Source organism: Pseudonaja textilis, chromosome 1 (genome assembly GCF_049901715.1).
Source record: "Pseudonaja textilis isolate UNSWEBS1 chromosome 1, rPseTex1.2, whole genome shotgun sequence".
NCBI classification, from domain to species: domain Eukaryota; kingdom Metazoa; phylum Chordata; class Lepidosauria; order Squamata; family Elapidae; genus Pseudonaja; species Pseudonaja textilis.
This window is the reverse complement of record NC_141990.1, coordinates 231,288,547-231,307,107: the sequence shown is the minus strand read 5'-3', so window position 1 is coordinate 231,307,107 and position 18,561 is coordinate 231,288,547. Positions and strand designations below refer to the sequence as shown.

At 40.4% G+C, this 18,561-nt stretch overlaps 1 protein-coding gene across 6 annotated transcripts in view; it reads left to right on the top strand.

The window, feature by feature from the left end:
- IRF7 (interferon regulatory factor 7) overlaps positions 1–18,561 on the top strand; it is a 29,102-nt gene that overhangs the window by 3,062 nt on the left and 7,479 nt on the right. For 2 of the 6 annotated variants that reach the window (XM_087920919.1, XM_087920918.1), the window contains exons 2-11: positions 325–436; positions 2,539–2,704; positions 4,664–4,859; positions 6,115–6,206; positions 9,864–9,948; positions 11,108–11,266; positions 12,392–12,631; positions 14,537–14,749; positions 15,176–15,550; positions 17,465–17,583. In XM_087920919.1, the coding sequence (XP_087777045.1) occupies positions 414–436; positions 2,539–2,704; positions 4,664–4,859; positions 6,115–6,206; positions 9,864–9,948; positions 11,108–11,266; positions 12,392–12,631; positions 14,537–14,749; positions 15,176–15,550; positions 17,465–17,583 (1,668 nt within the window). In that variant the 5' untranslated portion in view covers positions 325–413. Of the gene's footprint in view, positions 1–323; positions 437–2,538; positions 2,705–4,663; positions 4,860–6,114; positions 6,207–9,863; positions 9,949–11,107; positions 11,267–12,391; positions 12,632–14,536; positions 14,750–15,175; positions 15,551–17,464; positions 17,584–18,561 lie in introns of all 6 variants that reach the window. The other 4 variants (XM_087920921.1, XM_026706636.2, XM_087920923.1 and 1 more) reach the window with 3 other exon arrangements.

Here is an 18,561-nt window from a genome sequence, read left to right as displayed (position 1 = left end):
AAAGCATCCTGCTTTTACAGCTAAACATGTCAATCTCTTCTTGGTATTTCTTATTGCTTAATTATTAATTATTGCTAATTAATTGATTGATATTGCAGTTTTTGTTGACGTATTTTGAATGGGCTACCATGATAGTGTGACAAACATTTATTGCTGAATTCTGGTTTGAAATGATTGACTACTGCGTTTCTAAAACTGCCCAGAATACATTTAGAATGTGATATGGGAGCTGAATTTGAAGCCTACTTGGCTATGAAGACATGTAATAAAACTTCATAAACCTGTAATTAACATGGGTTACACCATCTGGTTGTTTTGGAACAGGTTCTCCTTGGAGGGTTCTTCCATTAATCCGTAAGTTACTTGGTGTAAGAAATAGAAAATTCTTTCATATTTCACCTGACAGCTACACAATGGCAACATCAGCAAATAAAGGGTGAGTGGTCCTGAGGTAGAATTATAAAACAACAATAAAAATATATGTAAGGATACATAAGTAGGCTTGTGTATCCTTACTTTTATTCATACACTGCTTTTCAGCTAGTGAATGGTATGATAAATCTGTCAATGAAGCCAAGCACTTCTCTTTTCTGCAAATAAGAGCTTTTGACCTAAATTACATTGAGAGGGAGGGGAAAAAGCAGCAAAGCAAGAAGAGATTGGGATTTCTTTATTCAAGCATTTGGAAGTAAATTCAATAGCATTTTCTTCCCTGTAAATCTGCTTAGAATTCCAATTTTGCACACCAAGTCTTATAAATAAAATAACAAAAAACAAAATAATAGTTTTTACAATTCCATGCTGGCAGAAATAAACACAATATACCATAGCTTGTGAGCCAGCTTAATATTTCAGCATAACATCTACCACACCCTGACATTTTGCATTTATACTCCTGGGTTGGTTGCAAGTCACATCACTTATGCTGGGATGTATATTTAATATTTTGCCTTCCTCCTACAGATACAGTTGGTTGTGTCTGTTCTATTTTAGGTGAATTGGAGAGTCATAATATTCACACTATTTCAACCTTGGCTAACCCAGTACTTACCATGTATCTTAGATTAGAGCTCCCACTGACTTTAATGGTATTACCGTACTTTCCTGTCAGGTGGTTAGTGGATGTTGTAATCTAGTAATGACATTAAATTAGGGAAGACTGTATAATTGTAAGTAACTTGTCTCCCTACAACCTTCATACAGCACCTTGTGCTTCTATGTAGCAGCTGGAAATGTTGGGTTTCAGATCAAAAAGAGAACTAAACAATGAGCATTATACTGTAAAGGCAGCCATAATTCTGCGCTGATGTAATACCGTAGTGTAGTATAAGTTACTTATTAATCATTAGGAATACTCTGAGTTACTGCCAGTGTTATTTTTGGAGGAGTTACTCATAATTTTTTTTCCATCTATCTAAATCTGATTTATTTGTGTGAGTATGTACTGTAGCTCTATAGCTATTTGGCTTTGAAGGGAGAAAGTGATTATACACAATAGGTACAATACTGTCAACACTCCCTTAAATCAAATACTCTGCTATCCTAAGGAGAGATATATCAGCCAGACTAGCTCAGGAAAAAAACCACAGTTTCTTCCTAATTGTTGACAGTTGCTCGGTGAACATCCCTCTCACAATTGCATAACTCTATTGTGTCAAATTAATGATTTATTCTTTTTTTGTCTGCAAATTTACTCGCTTACTGCAGTCAAGCAATAGCTAAATGTTCCAGAATAGGCAAATTAAAATCCACAAGGTAAACAAGTTCAAATACAACTTCAAATTAAGCACATCTAACAGCTGTTGCCTGCCATGTTTGTCTGTTGACATTTTTCAACCTTGGATTAAGGATCAAGTGAAGGTAGCAGAACTCAGCTGATCCTGAAAAAGCTTAACAAAAGTAGGCCTGTTTAGTACTCTATGTGAATGGGAAAACATGAGGAAAGTCCAGACTAGATAAGGAAGTTGAAAAACATTCCAGAGTTGTGACAAGACCATATTTGTACTGTTACCAAGAGAAGAATGAATGTTGTCTGTTGCATCATCACATGTTAAGCTTGGTTTGAGGGAGAAAAAGTACTAAGTTAGACAAGGTTGCTATACTGTATAACAGGAGTATCAAACTTGTGTCATCATGATGGTGTCACATGCCATATCGGGACTTGTTTCCCCTTCGCTAAACTGGGGAGGGGGGCATTTTAGCAGGTGACACATCCACCCCTTGGGCTGGTAGTTTGACACCCCTGCTGTATATTATGACTCACCCAAAATGGAAAGGAATGACCCAGTCAGGCTATATCATGAAAAAAAATGCATTTTTGTAAAGTTCAGGGAAAAAAGATTTGATTCTGGCTTCTTTATTTGAAAACTCTTATTATGAAAACTCCACCACTTTTTCTTAATTAGAGGTTTTATTGTTTTGCCTGAAGTCTACAATGAGATTTTTTGAGATCACCCTGCATGTGGACTTACAGTCATTTTTCTTGTGAGTCTGGGCTATAATTTTCAAGGAGTAAAGTTCTTCTATTTGTTCACTCAGGAATCCTAAAAAAGTTGGGTTTTTTGACTGGTTGATTGAGCAGATCAACAGTGGAAGATACAAGGATTTGTTGCACTGGACAGATGAGAACCACACAACATTTCGTATCCGTTGGAAGCATCAGTCAAACAAGAATCTTGTGGCAGATGATTATGAGATTTTCAAGGTATGAACATGTTCTGCACAAATGATTATATGTATGTGTTTGCTCTGCCAAATGGTGAATTATCTTCTGCAACCATTGCCAGCTTCTAATATTTTAAATAGATCATGATGTAAGCTTTCACAGATTAGGTCTACTCATTGATGCTGAAAGAAGCTAACAGCAATTTTTCTGAAAACTTGAAGACTCCATTTTACTCAAATATCCCTAGTATGGGTAGCAACTCCTGGTTCCATTTACATGACAGATTACAGTAGAACCTCTGGTCACGAATGGGAGCGTTCGTGATCAAATTGGGTGACGACCAAAGTTTTTACCTCTGGTCTCAGTGGGTGCTTGTGTGGTGACCAACCACAGCAATTTGCTCTTCCGCGGCTATTTCCCCTTTCACACCGCACTTTTTTTACACGGATGTGCTTCTGGTGACAGCCAAATCAGGTGACGGCAGAATTCTCAGAACGTATTACAGTTGTTACCTGAGGTTCTATTGTACTTTAAAAACTTCTAGGTGCATGTAGATAATGTTATGGATTCCAAAGGGTTTTTTGTGAGAAACCTGGCCTGGAAATTAAGGACAATTTCTATTGGAAGCCGGAATAAAAAGGGAGCTTTTTATTACTCAATCTTAAAATGTTATAGGGGATCCTAAAGTGACACTTCCATTGTAGGTTGCTCTTCCAAACTTTCCATTGTTTCTGTATAGTTCTTCCTTTTTATTTATGATAAAGGACAAAGGGTAGGACTAGTAATATGTGATAGTTTAATGAAAACCATCCCTGAATAAAAAAGGTATTTTAATCTTTGTTCTCATTGTAGTATTCAGAAACTGCCCATAAGCAAACACCTGATATTTATAATGGATGGAGAGTTCTTATTGGCATCAGCGGAAACTTTTCTCCCATTCTGTGTAGTAGGTACCTCTGTCAGTGTATATGATTACTTTTATTTAAATAAAGTTTTATTAAGTTCTGTTATAAAATACAATGCAAATAAAGATTAAAAAAGAGGGAGTGCAGGATAAAAAAATAAGAGAAAAAAGATTCTGGTTTCCATTTCTTTTCAACACAGTAAAATATTAATACACTTAAGACCTCAACTTTTTACATTACTTATAATTATTACAAGCCAGTTCTATAACTACGGTTATTAAATTTTCAAACCAAATTCTAAATTTCAGTTTTTTTCTATTTCAAACATAAAAACTAGAAGCAATAGCCCAATAAAAATAACCCAAATAAAATATCCTTGTTTAAAACAGTTTACATTACCAGATAACAGATAATCAGAGTTGGAAGGGACCTTATAGGTCATCTAGTCCAACCCTCTGCCCAAGCAGGAGACCCTACACCATTTCTGACAAATGGCAGTCCAATCTCTTCTTGCAAGTCTCAAGTGATCTAAACCAAATCCATTTCCCCTGTTATAAGAATTGATATATATTTCTGTTTACACTTATCTTTTTAAACTATAATCATCTGTATTAACAAAAATCATCATACACTTTCAAATTCTTTAAACGTAGAAGGGAAACTCTTATATTTATTTTAAAACTCTAAATGTTTCTTAAGAAAGTGTATCTTTATAACTAAAACAATTCTAATGTATCTTTTTAAACTTTTAAACTAGCAAAGGTAATAAGACTACTCTTCCCAAATGTGGCATTCTTCAGATGTTGTATACTTGCATTTTTTAGAACTTAGCTCTAACACATTAGAAAGAGCATAAAATTGGGAGCAGCTATACATGAAAAACTACACAATGAAATATCTCTAGTTGCCTGTTCAGTACACCTTTACCTTTTATCAAGTCTCATATTTGCTTTTTTTATTAGATTCTGATTACCCTATTCCTAATTAATTGGATCAGGAATTGGACAAGGTGGGATCTAACTTTTTATTGAATGGAGAGGTATCTTTTGTGTTTACATTTCAATCTCGTTATTTTTTGTTTTCATATGAAAAGGCATGGGCTATGTATACTGAGAAATATAATGAAGATTTATCAACTCCTAGTAAATGTAAACTCAACTTCCGCTGTGCCATGAACAGTACAAAGAGATTTGAAAAACTCGTGTCAAATGAACCTGACTTTCGCATATACAAAATCATCCCCCTGAATCCAAAGACTGAATCACCAGCTAACCCCTCTTCTGGTACAAGTAAGAGTTCTTGTATTATATTTTTAGCTTAGAGATCGAGAGGGATGCAATTTCCTATGTAAAGGAAATAATGAGAAAAGTTAAAAGTCTGAAGTTTTGAAAGGATATCATTTAAAAACAAATGGTGTATATCCATAAAGATAATCCTCGACTTACAACAGTAATTGAAGCCTACCCATTTCGACTGTAAGGAGGAAGTTAATTGAAACTCATTAAGTGAAAGATCCTGGATCGCCCCAATGCCAGGTTAAACTATGTAGGGATTAATGCAGGGGTTGTTAAGTGTGCATGGGTGCCTCAGGAATGTTTGCTCACGGCCTCCCCCACACCCTGAGATACCCCCTGCCAGGGGTGGGATTCTACCAATTCGCACCTATTCGCTAGAACCGGTTGTTAACATTCTAAGCTGTTCAGAGAACCAGTTGTTAGAAGAAATTACTGGCCTAATCCTGTAAGGAAGGAAGGAAGGAAACATTCTGGGGTTGCTTACAGAAACTGCCTCTCTGATAACCCTTATTACATTCTTGGCAGGACTAGACTTCCTGTCTCTGGAACGTCTCTGGAGTTTTTTTCCTCTCCTTTGCTGGTACTTTGCTTGTGTGGAGTGACCATTCAAACTTACAATGGCACTGAAAAAAGTGACTTATGACTGTTTTTCACACTTACGACTGTTGCAGCATCTCCACAGTCATGAGAGGCCAGGAGAGGAGATGCGTGCCTCGATGTGAGTGATGTTGAGTTGGCCACACCTAGCCAGTCACATGACCACCAAGCCACACCCACCAACTAAGCCACACCAACAGAACCGGTTGTTAAAAAAATTGAATCCCACCCCTGCCCCATGCTTTGCTTCCTTTCCTTGGGATTCCCCCAGCCACCCCTCACAGTCCTTCCCTTATCTTTCAGAAATCTGGAGAACTCCGTATTATGGGCCATTCTTACTGAGTTTAAATACTACTGAGTGAGGCATATTGGCAAAGTAGTTCTGTTGATTTGAATCCAACTACAAGAGAAAAATCAGAATTGTACAACATGCTTCCTTGATAAAAAAACAGTAACAAATTACCCAAACTGAATAAAAGTTGGAGATAGAAGCTCAATCTATTACTAGTACATAGACTGCCAGGGGGTCTTACTCGTGATTCAGTATAGCTTTTGCTGAACTAGCAAGTATTTTAATTTAATTCTTAACAAGTAAAATATAAAATTCTAAATATCTGAATAACAACAGTTTTGCTGTTATCTGCTTTTTAAGGTAATGCGAGTGAAAATGAAGCTGAAGCATTGCATTTCAGTCCATACAGTGGAGAATGTCTAGCTCTGCACCAGTCCACACAGCTACACCAGGTACAGATCTGTAGCATTTGCTGCAATAACTGGATTTGAAAAGGCAGAGGAGTCACTGAAAACACCAAGTTTTGGAATTGGTCAACACTGATAGTAAATTGTATGGGGAAAAAAAATCACTTACTTAGAAAAATCACAAACTTAGACAAAGTTGACAAAACTGAAAAGCATATGTATACAGAGATTACGTGGATCTTTACAGGACTGGAAAAAACCTTATCTCTAGAGAAACAGCATCTAGTCCAGGGGTATTAAACTCATGAAGTCACGTGACATATGGGAACCTTTTTCCCCTTCACTAAACCAGTGCGGGGTGGGGCCAGCACGTGACGTATCCAGCCCGTGGCTATGAGTTTGACACCCCTGATCTAGATCAAGGATTCCCAACCCCCAGGCCATGGAGTACATTGGGCCACAGCTTGCCAGAAACCGGGCCCTGCCAACAAGCAAAGCCCCATCCACGGCATGTAGGCAGCATGCTAAACCCTGCCCCTTCTGATTCATGGAAAAGCCTCTCCGTGGAATTGGTCCCTGGTGCCCAAAAGGTTGGGGGGGGAGGGGCTGATCTAGACAATCAGCTTATTTATAAATGAAGTATTTTGCATTTGCTGCAAATCTACTTCTGACTCAGAGGTTATTTTGTGAAACGTATTTCAAATGGAAAGCAACAAAAGAGGACAGGATACCGGTGAAATCTTGAAGTCACACCAGTTCATGATCTATCTTTCTGTTATAGATCTAGTATTTTTCAACAATCCACCATCTAAATTTTAACCCAGGCCAATTTTGCCTAACTTTTTAAGATCGCTCAAAAGTTTATTTGAATGTGTGTCTGTTTTATCATATCTTATTTCAAGAGAAATAAAGCACGTGCAACTTCTTCTCCCAGAACCATTCAAAGCCTTGTGACGTGCTCTTCCTTTGCCTTCTCTTGGCTGCCATTGTTTGATAGCTTAAAATGTGAATGTCTGAAGAATTTTTTCTTCACCGTAAAATAATAGCAAATTATATTAGTATCTTGTTATTGGACTTTACGTAACTGGCTAAATGTGAATATCCAAGTACCCTTTTAGGCATATGGGTTGGAAGCATCCTTGATTCTATGGTGTTTAGGAAACTTCCAGTTGACTCCCATCTACTGGTGCTTAGACAATGATAATTTTCAGGTGTGAAACTAAAAGTTCTTCTTGTTTTAATCAAGTTTGTATTAAGAATATAGAACCTGTGCTGCCCAGATGCTTGATTCAAATGTTTTCCACTGCATTCTTTTCTATAGAAGATATACACTGCTCAAAAAAAATAAAGGGAACACAAAAATAAGACATCCTAGATCTGAATGAGTGAAATATTCTTATTAAATGCTTTGTTCATTACATAGTTGAATGTGCTGACAACAAAATCACACAAAAATTCTCAATGGAAATCAAATTTAGCAACCCATGGAAGTCTGGATTTGGAGTTACACTCAAAATTAAAGTGGAAAAAAACACTACAGGCTGATCCAACTTTGATGTAATGTCCATAAAACAAGTCAAAATGAGGCTCAGTAGTGTGTGTGGCCTCCAAGTGCCTGTATGACCTCCCTACAATGCCTGGGCATGCTCCTGATGAGGTGGCTGATGGTCTCCTGAGGGATCTCCTCCCACATTTGGACTAAAACATCCCCCAACTCCTGGACAGTCTGTGGTGCGACGTGGCATTGGTGGATAGAGTGAGACATGATGTCCCAATTCTGCTCAATTGGATTCAGGTCTGGGGAACGGGCAGGCCAGTCCATAGCATCAATGCCTTCATCTTGCAGGAACTACTGACACACTCCAGTCACATGAGGTCTAGCATTGTCTTGCATTAGGAGGAACCCAAGGCCAACCGCACCAGCACAAGGGGTCTGAGGATCTCAACTCGGTACCTAATGGCAGTCAGGCTTCCTCTGGCGAGCACACAGAGGACTGTGCAGCCCCCTAAATAAATGACACCCCACACCATCACTGACCCACTGCCAAACTGGTCATGCTGGAGGATGTTGCAGGGAGCAGAATGTTCTCCATGGCGTTTCCAGACCTTGTCACGTCTGTCACATGTGCTCAGTGTGAACCTGCTTTCATCTGTGAAAAGCACAGGGCACCAGTGGCGAATTTGCTAATCTTGGTGTTCTCTGGCAAATGCCAAACGTCCTGCACAGTGTTGGGCTGTAAACACAACCCCCACCTGTGGACGTCGGGCCCTCATACCACCCTCATGGAGTCTGTTTCTGACCGTTTGAGCAGCCACATGCACATTTGTGGCCCTCTGGAGGTCATTTTGCAGGGCTCTGGCAGGGCTCCTCCTGTCCTTCCTTGCACAAAGGCGGAGGTAGCGGCCCTGATGCTGGGTTGTTGCCCTCCTACAGCCTCCACCACGTCTCCTGATGTACTGGCCTGTCTCCTGGTAGCGCCCCCATGCTCTGGACACTATACTGACAGACACAGCAAAGTTTCTTGCCACAGCTCGCATTGATGTGCCATCCTGGATGAGCTGCACTACCTGAGCCACTTGTGTGGGTTGTAGACTCTGTCTCATGCTACCACTAGAGTGACAGCACCGCCAGCATTCAAAAGCGACCAAACCATCAGCCAGAAAGCATAGGAACTGAGAAGTGGTCTGTGGTCACCACCTGCAGAACCACTTCTTTATTGGGGATGTCTTGCTAACTGCCTATGCTTTGCACCTGTTGTTTATTCCATTTGCACAACAGCATGTGAAATTGATTGTCAGTCAGTGTTGCTCCCTAAGTGGACAGTTTGATTTCACAGAAGTGTGATTGACTTGGAGTTACATTGTCTTGTTTTAATTGTTCCTTTTATTTTTTTTGAGCAGTGTATTATATTTTGGTACTAGAATGTGCTATTGAAGATACATAATACAACCATTTTGTTGATTTGGCTGCTTACTAGATTATTTTAGTCTAGGTTTTCTGACTGATGAATATTTTAAGCTATGGTAATGTGCTGAGAGTCTGCTAGAATGGCTTCTAATCCATTTTAATTAATTAATTAATTTGGAGATGTTCAGTGCCTAGGTAGAAAGAATGTCTAGAAACTCTTGGTAATCTAGAAGTTGCCTTATGCTAAGCCAATAATCCTTTGGATCCAATATTATTGACATGGATTGTCACCATCTGTGTAGTAATTTAGACTGGAATCTTTGAGCACCCTTCCTGGACATGATAAGGTTGAAATTTGAGACACTCTACATGCCAAGTGTACATTTACGACTGATTTGTCACACCAAGATCTGTCATCTCAAATTCCTAACGGACTGAACATTTTCAAGGAGGGTCTAAACTGCTTTTGCTCTCTCCTTTTATTTGTTCATGGGAGAAAATACATAGCTGTTTCCTGCCTAGTAGAAGTGAACAATCTGATTCATGTAGATTTAAATGGGAGATGTGAACTACATACTTGTAAGTCTGTGGTTTTGACAGCAATGACTCCTGGGTCCTTCCTGCATAATATGCATGTAACTTAATTTGGAAGCCTGAGGTAGCATTTGTGCTGGTTTAAGCTGAGAGTGAATGGATTACTGAAAAATGTTCCAGTGTCATGGGGTAAGCTTTAAGTGTACTATCAAGAAAAGTTGATCAGCATATAATGAACATTTTCACATGGTATTTTTCAGTATTTGCAACAAAACGTTTCGTCTGCTTCACAGAAGGAAATTGATGCTGCTTTTCAAACTTTGACACTAGAAAATCGAATGCCAGGTAAAGTTGTGGGTGCTCATAAGAGAGTTGGCTGGGGTAGAGGCTTGGGTTGTCTTACTAGGCTGGGATGAAACATGCTTGATAATGACAAGTATAAATGTGCCCATTTTCACTATCATGCTTCAACTGGAACCACAGTTGCAGGCGACTTTATGCCTGTGAAATGGCAAAACCATGTTCTGTTTTTTTAATTATTAAAACTTAGTCCAATTTTTTAAATTAGGAATTTGAGCTGCCAATTATGTCTAATAATGCCTATTGCTGCATGACTGAATTATTGGTGTGTAAATGAAAGGGGGGGAACTTCTTAATATGTAGCATACTTCTTAGGTTTAATAATCTATTGTCATACTGAACATTGTTTGGCCAAGAAGAGAACCTGATCAAATGTACTTTATTGATAACTCCTGAAGAGGCTACATTGGGTCATTTGTTAGCAAACGTTTTTGAGAAAGGGTATAGATGCAGCTGCAAAGTAATCTTGGACAGAGCAAATTTAGATAAAATCCCCCTTTTGGTCAGACTTCAGACTTGGGGTTCTGTGACTGGCACTGATCACTCTGGTGGATGATTTGTATTTGGACCTGGGTGGCCCGAGTGCATCCCTCCTAGTCCTATTTAGTTTCTTAGAAGCACTCATTACCATGAATTATGGTGTTCTTTTGGGGCCCCTGTAATGTGTGAGGATTGAGGGCATTATTCTGCATCAGTGTTACTACCTACCCAGGTTCAGGTTTGGTCAGCTGTAAGGGGGATGATCAATTGAGTTCCTAGATGCTTGTCCATGGGGTTCCATAGGGTTCATGTATCTCCCATATATATCGCCAGACAGGCGATAGCGTAGATCACCTACCCAATGTCTAGAGACAATCAGGGACAGAATGGAATGAAGTGCTCTGACTCTGGGCTGCTTCTACCCAAATGCATAATTGAGCATGCATATTTGCCATTGGCTTTCCCTTTGTTAATACTCACGGGCAGACATTTAACAACCATTGCAATCCAATGGTGTAGATTGCAGAGATTCCCCAAGTATTTGTACATAATTGATGCTGAGTTTTACATTTAATATTGATAAAAGCAGTAGGCTTTATCAGAGTTTATCCCATACATGCCATTGCAAAAATCTTATTAATGATGGATATTTATGTGTATGTAGGTTCTGCACTACCAAGTGAGAATGCAGCAGGCAATTTTTACCAGACTAATAATGATACACTCCAATGGATTATGCAGCAGCAGTCCCAACTGAATCTGACTGAAATGCAACATATCTCATGGGCCCCAATAGTAACTGCAGATTCCAGTAATCTTATAGGTAAGTCTAAACATGGACTTTAAGCAATGAATCGCAAAATTATGGAAGTGGAAGGGATCTTGTAATTTATTTAGTCCATCTTCCCGCTTAGTACTGGATTCAATAGAGCAGTGGTGGCTAAACTTTTTGGGATCCTGTGCCAAATATTGTACACGCGCTTGTATGCGTGTGCTCGCATGCCAGCACCCAGAAGGCAATGCACGCCCCCCCCGCCCCCTGTGTATGTGTGCGCAATCCCCTGCCGCCGTCACCACCTTGCCTGCACTGTGCCTCCCAGCTGATTTTCGGCCAGTTTGAGGCCTTTTTTGGCCTCCCAGAGGCTTGAGGAAAGCCTCTGCAGCCTGAAAAATTGGCCCGTTTTGTCACTTCCGGTATTTCCGGAAATACAGGAAGTGACGAAAGGGCCTATTTTTCAGGCTGCAGAGGCTCAAGCCTCTGGGAGGCCGAAAAAGGCCTCAAACCAGCCGAAAATCAGATGGGAGGGCGCACACATGCGCAATGAGGTAAGTTTGCCTGCAGCTTGCGTGCCACAGGTTTGACATTACGACAGTTGGGGGTTTGACAGATGCCTCTCCAGCCCCTGGATGAAGACCTGTCGTGAAGGAGAACTCGTCCAGTCATGTAGCAACCTATTCTAGTTCCTGACAGTCGATTAGGAAATTCCTCCTTGATGTCTAGCTTGAACCATGTTTCTTCTAATTTTACCTGTTAGTTCTAGTCCAACATTCTGGAACAACAAAAAATAAGTTCTGTCTCTTCCAGATGTTAATCTTTACATGTCAAAGACTTGTATCATATCAAGTCTTTTTTCCTGTATAGTAAACGCTTCCATGTCCTTTAATAATTCCTGTTTGCTCACTCACTGAAATGTTTCTTGGGCCAATCATTTAAACCCTTTGAGTTCTGGGCTATCTGTTTGACTCCATTAAATTAGGCTTGTAATGCCTTCATGCTAGGTTTGTATCCAAAAGAAACAAAGGGAGCCTTGTGGAGAAGATCAGTGGCTGGAGAACATATATTAAGAGGGGCTACCTACAAAGCTCTTTTTATCATCTTTTTTCCTATCTGTTATAAGGATTGTAGATTCTTTCTGCTGCTTACCTTGTTTTATTTTTCTAAATACAGCAGGAAATGCTATTTTGTATGAGCAAAGAAGTTCCTGTGAAACCCCTCAGGTCACCCAAAATGACTGCTTACCCATAGGGAATGGAGCAGTGGTTGAACCTCTGGCAAGTAATTGTTACCAAGAAGGACCCCAGTGGCTACCTGCAAACCCAACAAATGAGCTTTCCCAGTCAACCGTTGCTTTTCCAGTATCACATGCTCAACAAAACTTTCCTGGTGCAAATCAATTTAATCAGATGGGTGAGTAAAGTATTCTGCAGCATACTTAGCTGAATTCAGCCCAAATGGAGCCCAAAATTTTCCTTAAAGTGTAGTGGCTTAAATTCCTATTGACATTATCAAGAGATAGTTCCACTCTTCCTAATTCCATTTGCCCAGACTTTGCAAACTTATTAAAGGTGGAAGAGGAATGAAAAAAAAAATCAGGCTAATTGCTTGTTAAGCAGAAAGTGAGAGCATACTTGGCTCTCTCCTGTCTCCCAATTAAACACTTCATATTTGGAGAGGAAACATATCCTTCTTGGGAAACTAGGAAGCTAGTAAGAGAAAATACAAACTAAGGGCAGCAAAGGAACGTTGTTAGTGAATTGTTCAATAAAGCAATGCAGAGAATGGCTGTTTTTACTGGAGACATAGATGTGTTCAAAATGTGATAGGGATAGGGCAAGATCACACAATTTTCTTGACTTTCCTCTTATTTTATTCATTAAGACTGAAGTAAGTGGTTTGGCTAATCCTTATAAGGATTTCCAAGTCGTTTCACTTTTCACCAGCTTCACGACTTCCTTGTATTCTTAGCAGGCATTTTATTTTATTTATTTATTTATTTTATTTGTGTGTCAAACATGTATAAGATAACAAATATAGATATGAACATAAACATGAACAAAGGAAGTAAATACAGATAAATGGGGACAGTAAGACAGGCATGGTAGGTACGCTGGTCCACTTATGAACACCCCCTTTAAGGACTTCTTAGGAATGGGGTGAGGTCTACGGTAGACACTATTCCAGGCATTGATCACTCTGTTGCTGAAGTCATATTTTCTGCAATCGAGTTTATAGTGGTTTACCTTGAGTTTGTATCGATTGTTTGCGCGTGTATTGTTGTGGTTGAAGCTGAAGAAGTCATTGACAGGCAAGGCGTTGTAGCAGACAATTTTGTGTGCTATGCTTTAGATCGGACTGCAGGCGGCACAGTTCCAGATTGTCCAAGCCCAAAATTTCAAGCCTGGAGGCATAGGGAATTCTATTGGGAGTAGAGGAGTGGAGTACTCTTCTTAAGAAATACCTCTGAACCTGCTCAATCGTGTTAATGTCCGATATAGAGCGTGGATTCCAGGTGAACGAGCTGTATTCAAGAACTGGTCTGGCAAAGGTTTTGTATGCCCTAGGTAGCAATTCAATGTTAGTGGAGAAGAAGCTTCACAAAATAAGGTTACCAATTCTTAATGCCTTTTGGGTAATGCTGTTACAGTGAGCTCTGGGGCTTAGATCGTTTGAGAGAAGTACTCCTAGGTCCTTGACAAAGTGAGTTTTTCCCACCTCTTGATTTGATAGCTTGATATGGTCAAAGATAAAACTACCAAACATTTGCATTTATATCCAAAATCATTGTAAGTAAGCAAATCTGTATACAATATGATACAGTGCTAACATGTATGTGTTCATATCGTGTGTATTTCCCCTACCCCAGTCCCTGGATCTTCTTGACCACCATTGACTACTATGGATCTATTTACATTATACCAGTTGTACTTCAAACACTTCAATCAGTCTTCTCCCAGTCTTGCCAAGTGATTCATAAATTCTAATTAGAGTCACGTGCACAGTCCATCTTTAGGTCTATCAGCCAACATTGTACTAGATAAAAATGAACAGTATACAGTCCATTTGCATCCGTTGCTAGAGGTATCTAACCCATGTTGCCACTGTTGGACTTTTAACTTTCAGCCAATGCCTCCATTGCCTAGCTTCCTTTTCCCCCAAACTGTCTCTGGTCTTGACATGGCATTCCCCCAGTAAAATAAAGGGTTTTGTGTTCATTGAGCAAGAAGTAGACACATGTGAAAGTGGCTCAGTGGCTAAAATATAGTAGTTGTCACTTACGATTTGAGAATAATTGTTCTTTCTCCTCTGTCTTAGAAGAAGCTGTCTGCAATACTAGCTGTTTCGTCGATAACATTTATCTGAACCAAGAGCCTCAGGATAATGGAATGAGGAATAATGAAATGAGGAGTGACTATCCACTTACAGCCAACCAGGAAGTTATGATGGAACAGAGTGTATTTGTACCTTCAGCTACCCTCCCAATAGATGAACCAGCCATCAATAATGTTCCTTCTCAGGACCCCGTAGGTCAGTGGCCCCCAACCTTTTGGACACCAGGGACCAGTTCCGTGGAGAGAGGTTTTTCCACAGACTGGAGAGGGCATGGTTTTATGTGCTGTCCGCATCCATGAATGGGGCTTTGCTTGTTTGCGCTGCCCGGTTTTTGGCATGTCACGGACCAGTGCCGGTCCACAGCTCGGGGATTAGGGACCCCTGCTCTAGGTCAGTGAAAGACTTTTCTGTGGGCTCACGAAGGCAACTAATAAAAATATCTGAGCAGCAATAGCTAACAAAAAATGTACCTTTTAATTGTAAAGTAGGGAATAGTTCTTTCCCAGACTCCTTTTTCTGTCTTCTTTGTTTTCTGCTAATGCTCAGTCAGCATGCAAGACTTTGCAGACAAAAGGATACCGCGTCTGCTTTCACTACACTGTGTACTCTTGTCTCTTGCAGAAACCGCCGCATTTAACATAAAGGTCTCCATCTACTACCATAACAAGCTGCAGGACGAAGCAGAAGTAAACAGCTGCATGTTTACCTACAACCAGGAGAACTGCCACCAACTACACAATGTCCAGGTCATACAGTTTCCCAATCCAGAAGTGCTGTCGGATCAGAAGCGAGTTCAACATACCTTGACCGCATTAAATGCTGCAAGGTTATTATTATATCAGAAAAACAGTAGGATCTGGGCGAAGCGACTGGGCACCTGTCAGGTCTTCCATGCATTCTCCAAGGAGTTGGACAACCCTTCTCAGGACCCTCCATGTAAATTGCTGCCAAGGAATGTTGAAACCGAAATCTTTGACTATGAACAGTTCTGTCGAGGTGAGGATCTAGAAATGAGGCAAAGAGTCTTCTTTATTGAAAGGGCTATGTGCAGTCTCATCTGTGTTCAGATCAGGGGCTGTGACATCTGGGTTGAAATAATTAAAAAGGAAGGTAATTGCAGGCAGAGTATCCCTCTTACAGCCATTTGTTTAATGGAGTTTGAAGTTACAGTGGCACTGAAAAAAATTATCTTACAACTGGCCCTTGCATTTATGACTGTAGCATCCCCAGGATCACATGATCAAAATTTGGGCGCTTGGCAACTGACAGTTGCAGCATCCTGGGGCCACGTGATTGCTATTGGCGACCTTCCCTGTGAGCTTCAAGTCAAAGGGGGAAGTTAAGTGATTGCAGCAAAAAAAGATTGCTCAGGTGTGACTCAGTTAACAATTGCATTGCTTGGTGACAGAAGTTCCAGTCCTGTTTGTGCTTATAAATTGAGGACTAATTGTAAAATCTTTCCCTGCCATCTGCAGGAAAATTCCCCACTCCGTTTTCCTACCTATCGATCATTGTTTATTTGAGATTGCAGGATACCGTCTCCAGCTTCATTCTCATGGTGTGAGAGAGAGACTTTTAGCTTCATGCAAGGAAAGCAGCAGAAGCAGCAGAAGTCTTTCTTTCTCTCCCCCAAACTCTGCCAGAAATGAATCTTTGTGAGACTTGTCGCACTGGCACAGCGTCTTGGAGCAGAATGCCTTGCAAGGTCCCAAAGACTCATTTCTGGTGACGTTTGGGGGAGAGAAAGAAAGACTTTTGCTGCTTTCCTTGCGTGCAGCCAAAAGCAGAAGAAGAAAGAAACGGAAAGAAGCAGCCCAGTGGCCAGGCCAGTTGCGTGGCGCGAGTGGGGCAAGTTTCCCCCCTTTCGCCCTTTCCCCCTTCCCCTCGCTACCTCGGGTTGTTTGCAATGCAAGCGATACAAGCCTTGTGTTTCCGCGAGCCATGTGGGCTGTGCAGCCTTGTGTTCCCACGCAGCCTGGATTAATTGCTTTGGGGTGGGGTGCTTTGGGGGGGTGACATTTCTCTGCGGACCACCAAAATTTTCACACGGACCACCAGTGGTCCCCGGCCCACTGGTTGGCGACCACTGTGTTATAAGACTTAGTGAAGACCTCTAAGGATAGGAGTCTAGCTGCCAAACAGCTTCTTCTCAAGGACTGCTTTGGCTTGCATTTTCAGGAAAAGAGTGTAGCAGTTATAATAGCAGCAGGAGGGAGATGCTTGGAAGAGGCTTTACTCCAGTGATCATAATGCAGCTGGACTCAGGCAGCGGCAGCAAAAGTGCAGCTATGCAAGTATACTCAAAGTAGTTTGGCAAAAAGTTCTTCAGGATTTTGTTCAGGCTTTTTTTTTTCATGCCTGTTGTGTAGATGACAGCGATTGAACTCAGGACATTTTATATGAAATATACTTGGTCTGACTCTAGTTGCCATCTTATAGTTCAAGAAAATGGAATGTCTTTTAGGCATTCTAAATAAATAGTATCTGGCATCATGCAACATGCTAACCTACAAGAAATTGGCTGATTTTGGCTTAAATGATGCCTTTGATATTTGCACAGCTGTTATCTATTGGTATATAGAGGTATTGTATGGAGAAACTGTTTCATTGCATTCTTTCCTGCTCTGCTAAATGGTATGTTTGTATCTGGGAGAAATGCTTGAAATACAGATTGGCGTCAGAGATTTTATGGTGGTATCTTGAGAGAGAGGTGAGAAAGTCCCAAATAACCTGTAATCACACTTTGGAAGGCTTGGTTAACGGGTGATTGATGATCAAACGATTCTAGGTTTCTTCTTACTGACGCAAAATAACCTTAGATTTTATTGCATTGATTTGCCCTGTTTTTCTGTTTATGAATCCATATATTGGCTTAAATAGCTATGAATCCTGGACTTTTCTCTTTAATAGAACTGGCTGACTTCCGGGATGGTCAAAGACGCTCGTCTCCTGACTATACCATTTATCTCTGCTTTGGACAGCGATTTACTGCTTCCAAACCTAAGGAGTCCAAACTGATCTTGATGAAGGTAAGGATATCGGTGTCAGGAAACTTACTGAAGATTGTTCAAGGTGGTTTCTGTCTTCAAAGGGATCACAGTAGTGGACTTCAGTCTGTTGCCACCCCAGCATGATTTCCTCCGGATGCCTGGATGGAAGGAAAGCATAGCCAAGTGGTTGTGTGGATGAGCCCTAAGAACTAAAACTGGGCAGCATTTGAGACTGTGTCTCCAAAAGCTGCTTTGGAGGGTGTAGGATCACAAATACAGTCCCCTCCAGATCAGATTTCTTCAGCCAGGAAGTCCAGCTTCATTCAGATCTGAGCTTGCTACAGCTGCATGTCTGGATTTGAACACCAAGCCTTACAGACTATAGATTATGGCACAGTTACCTTCCAGTTGGATTTTCAAGATTGCTCCAGGGGCAGAAGGTATACCAGGTAAAGAAGGGAAATCTTGCCATGAGGGTTTCAGTTCTTCAGATGCCAAATAGAAACAAATCAAGTGTCAGTAACCCAATATTTTAAAATGTCGGCCTGTCTATATTTTCAGGTTTCAGGAGACCCTCAATCTACATACATCAAACCTCACTCTCTCTTCTTTCCTGTTCCTGTTTTTTTTCTCTAAAAATCCTGATGTGCCGTCCTTTTGAACCTTCCATTCAGTGCACACCAGATTCTTCTCTGGGGGAAGAAAAAAAAAGGGGTGGGCTTTCTATAACATTGATCATGGGCAGCTTTATTTAACAGGGAAATGTTTTGTTAGGCCCTCTGTAAATATTATATATCTCTATCTGTCTCTTGTACAGGTTGTTTATCTTTTTTACAGTCTTTTCTAGCCTTTACAGTAAAAGAGTACCATAAAAAGAGAAAGTTTAATACAGCAATGAGTTATTGGAGAACAGAAGAAAATAGTAATAGGGCAATAAGCAGCATATCTAATTAAAAATGTGGTACAATTGTATAACATGGTGAAAATATTTTGCCACCCGATCAGTGAGTGTAAGGT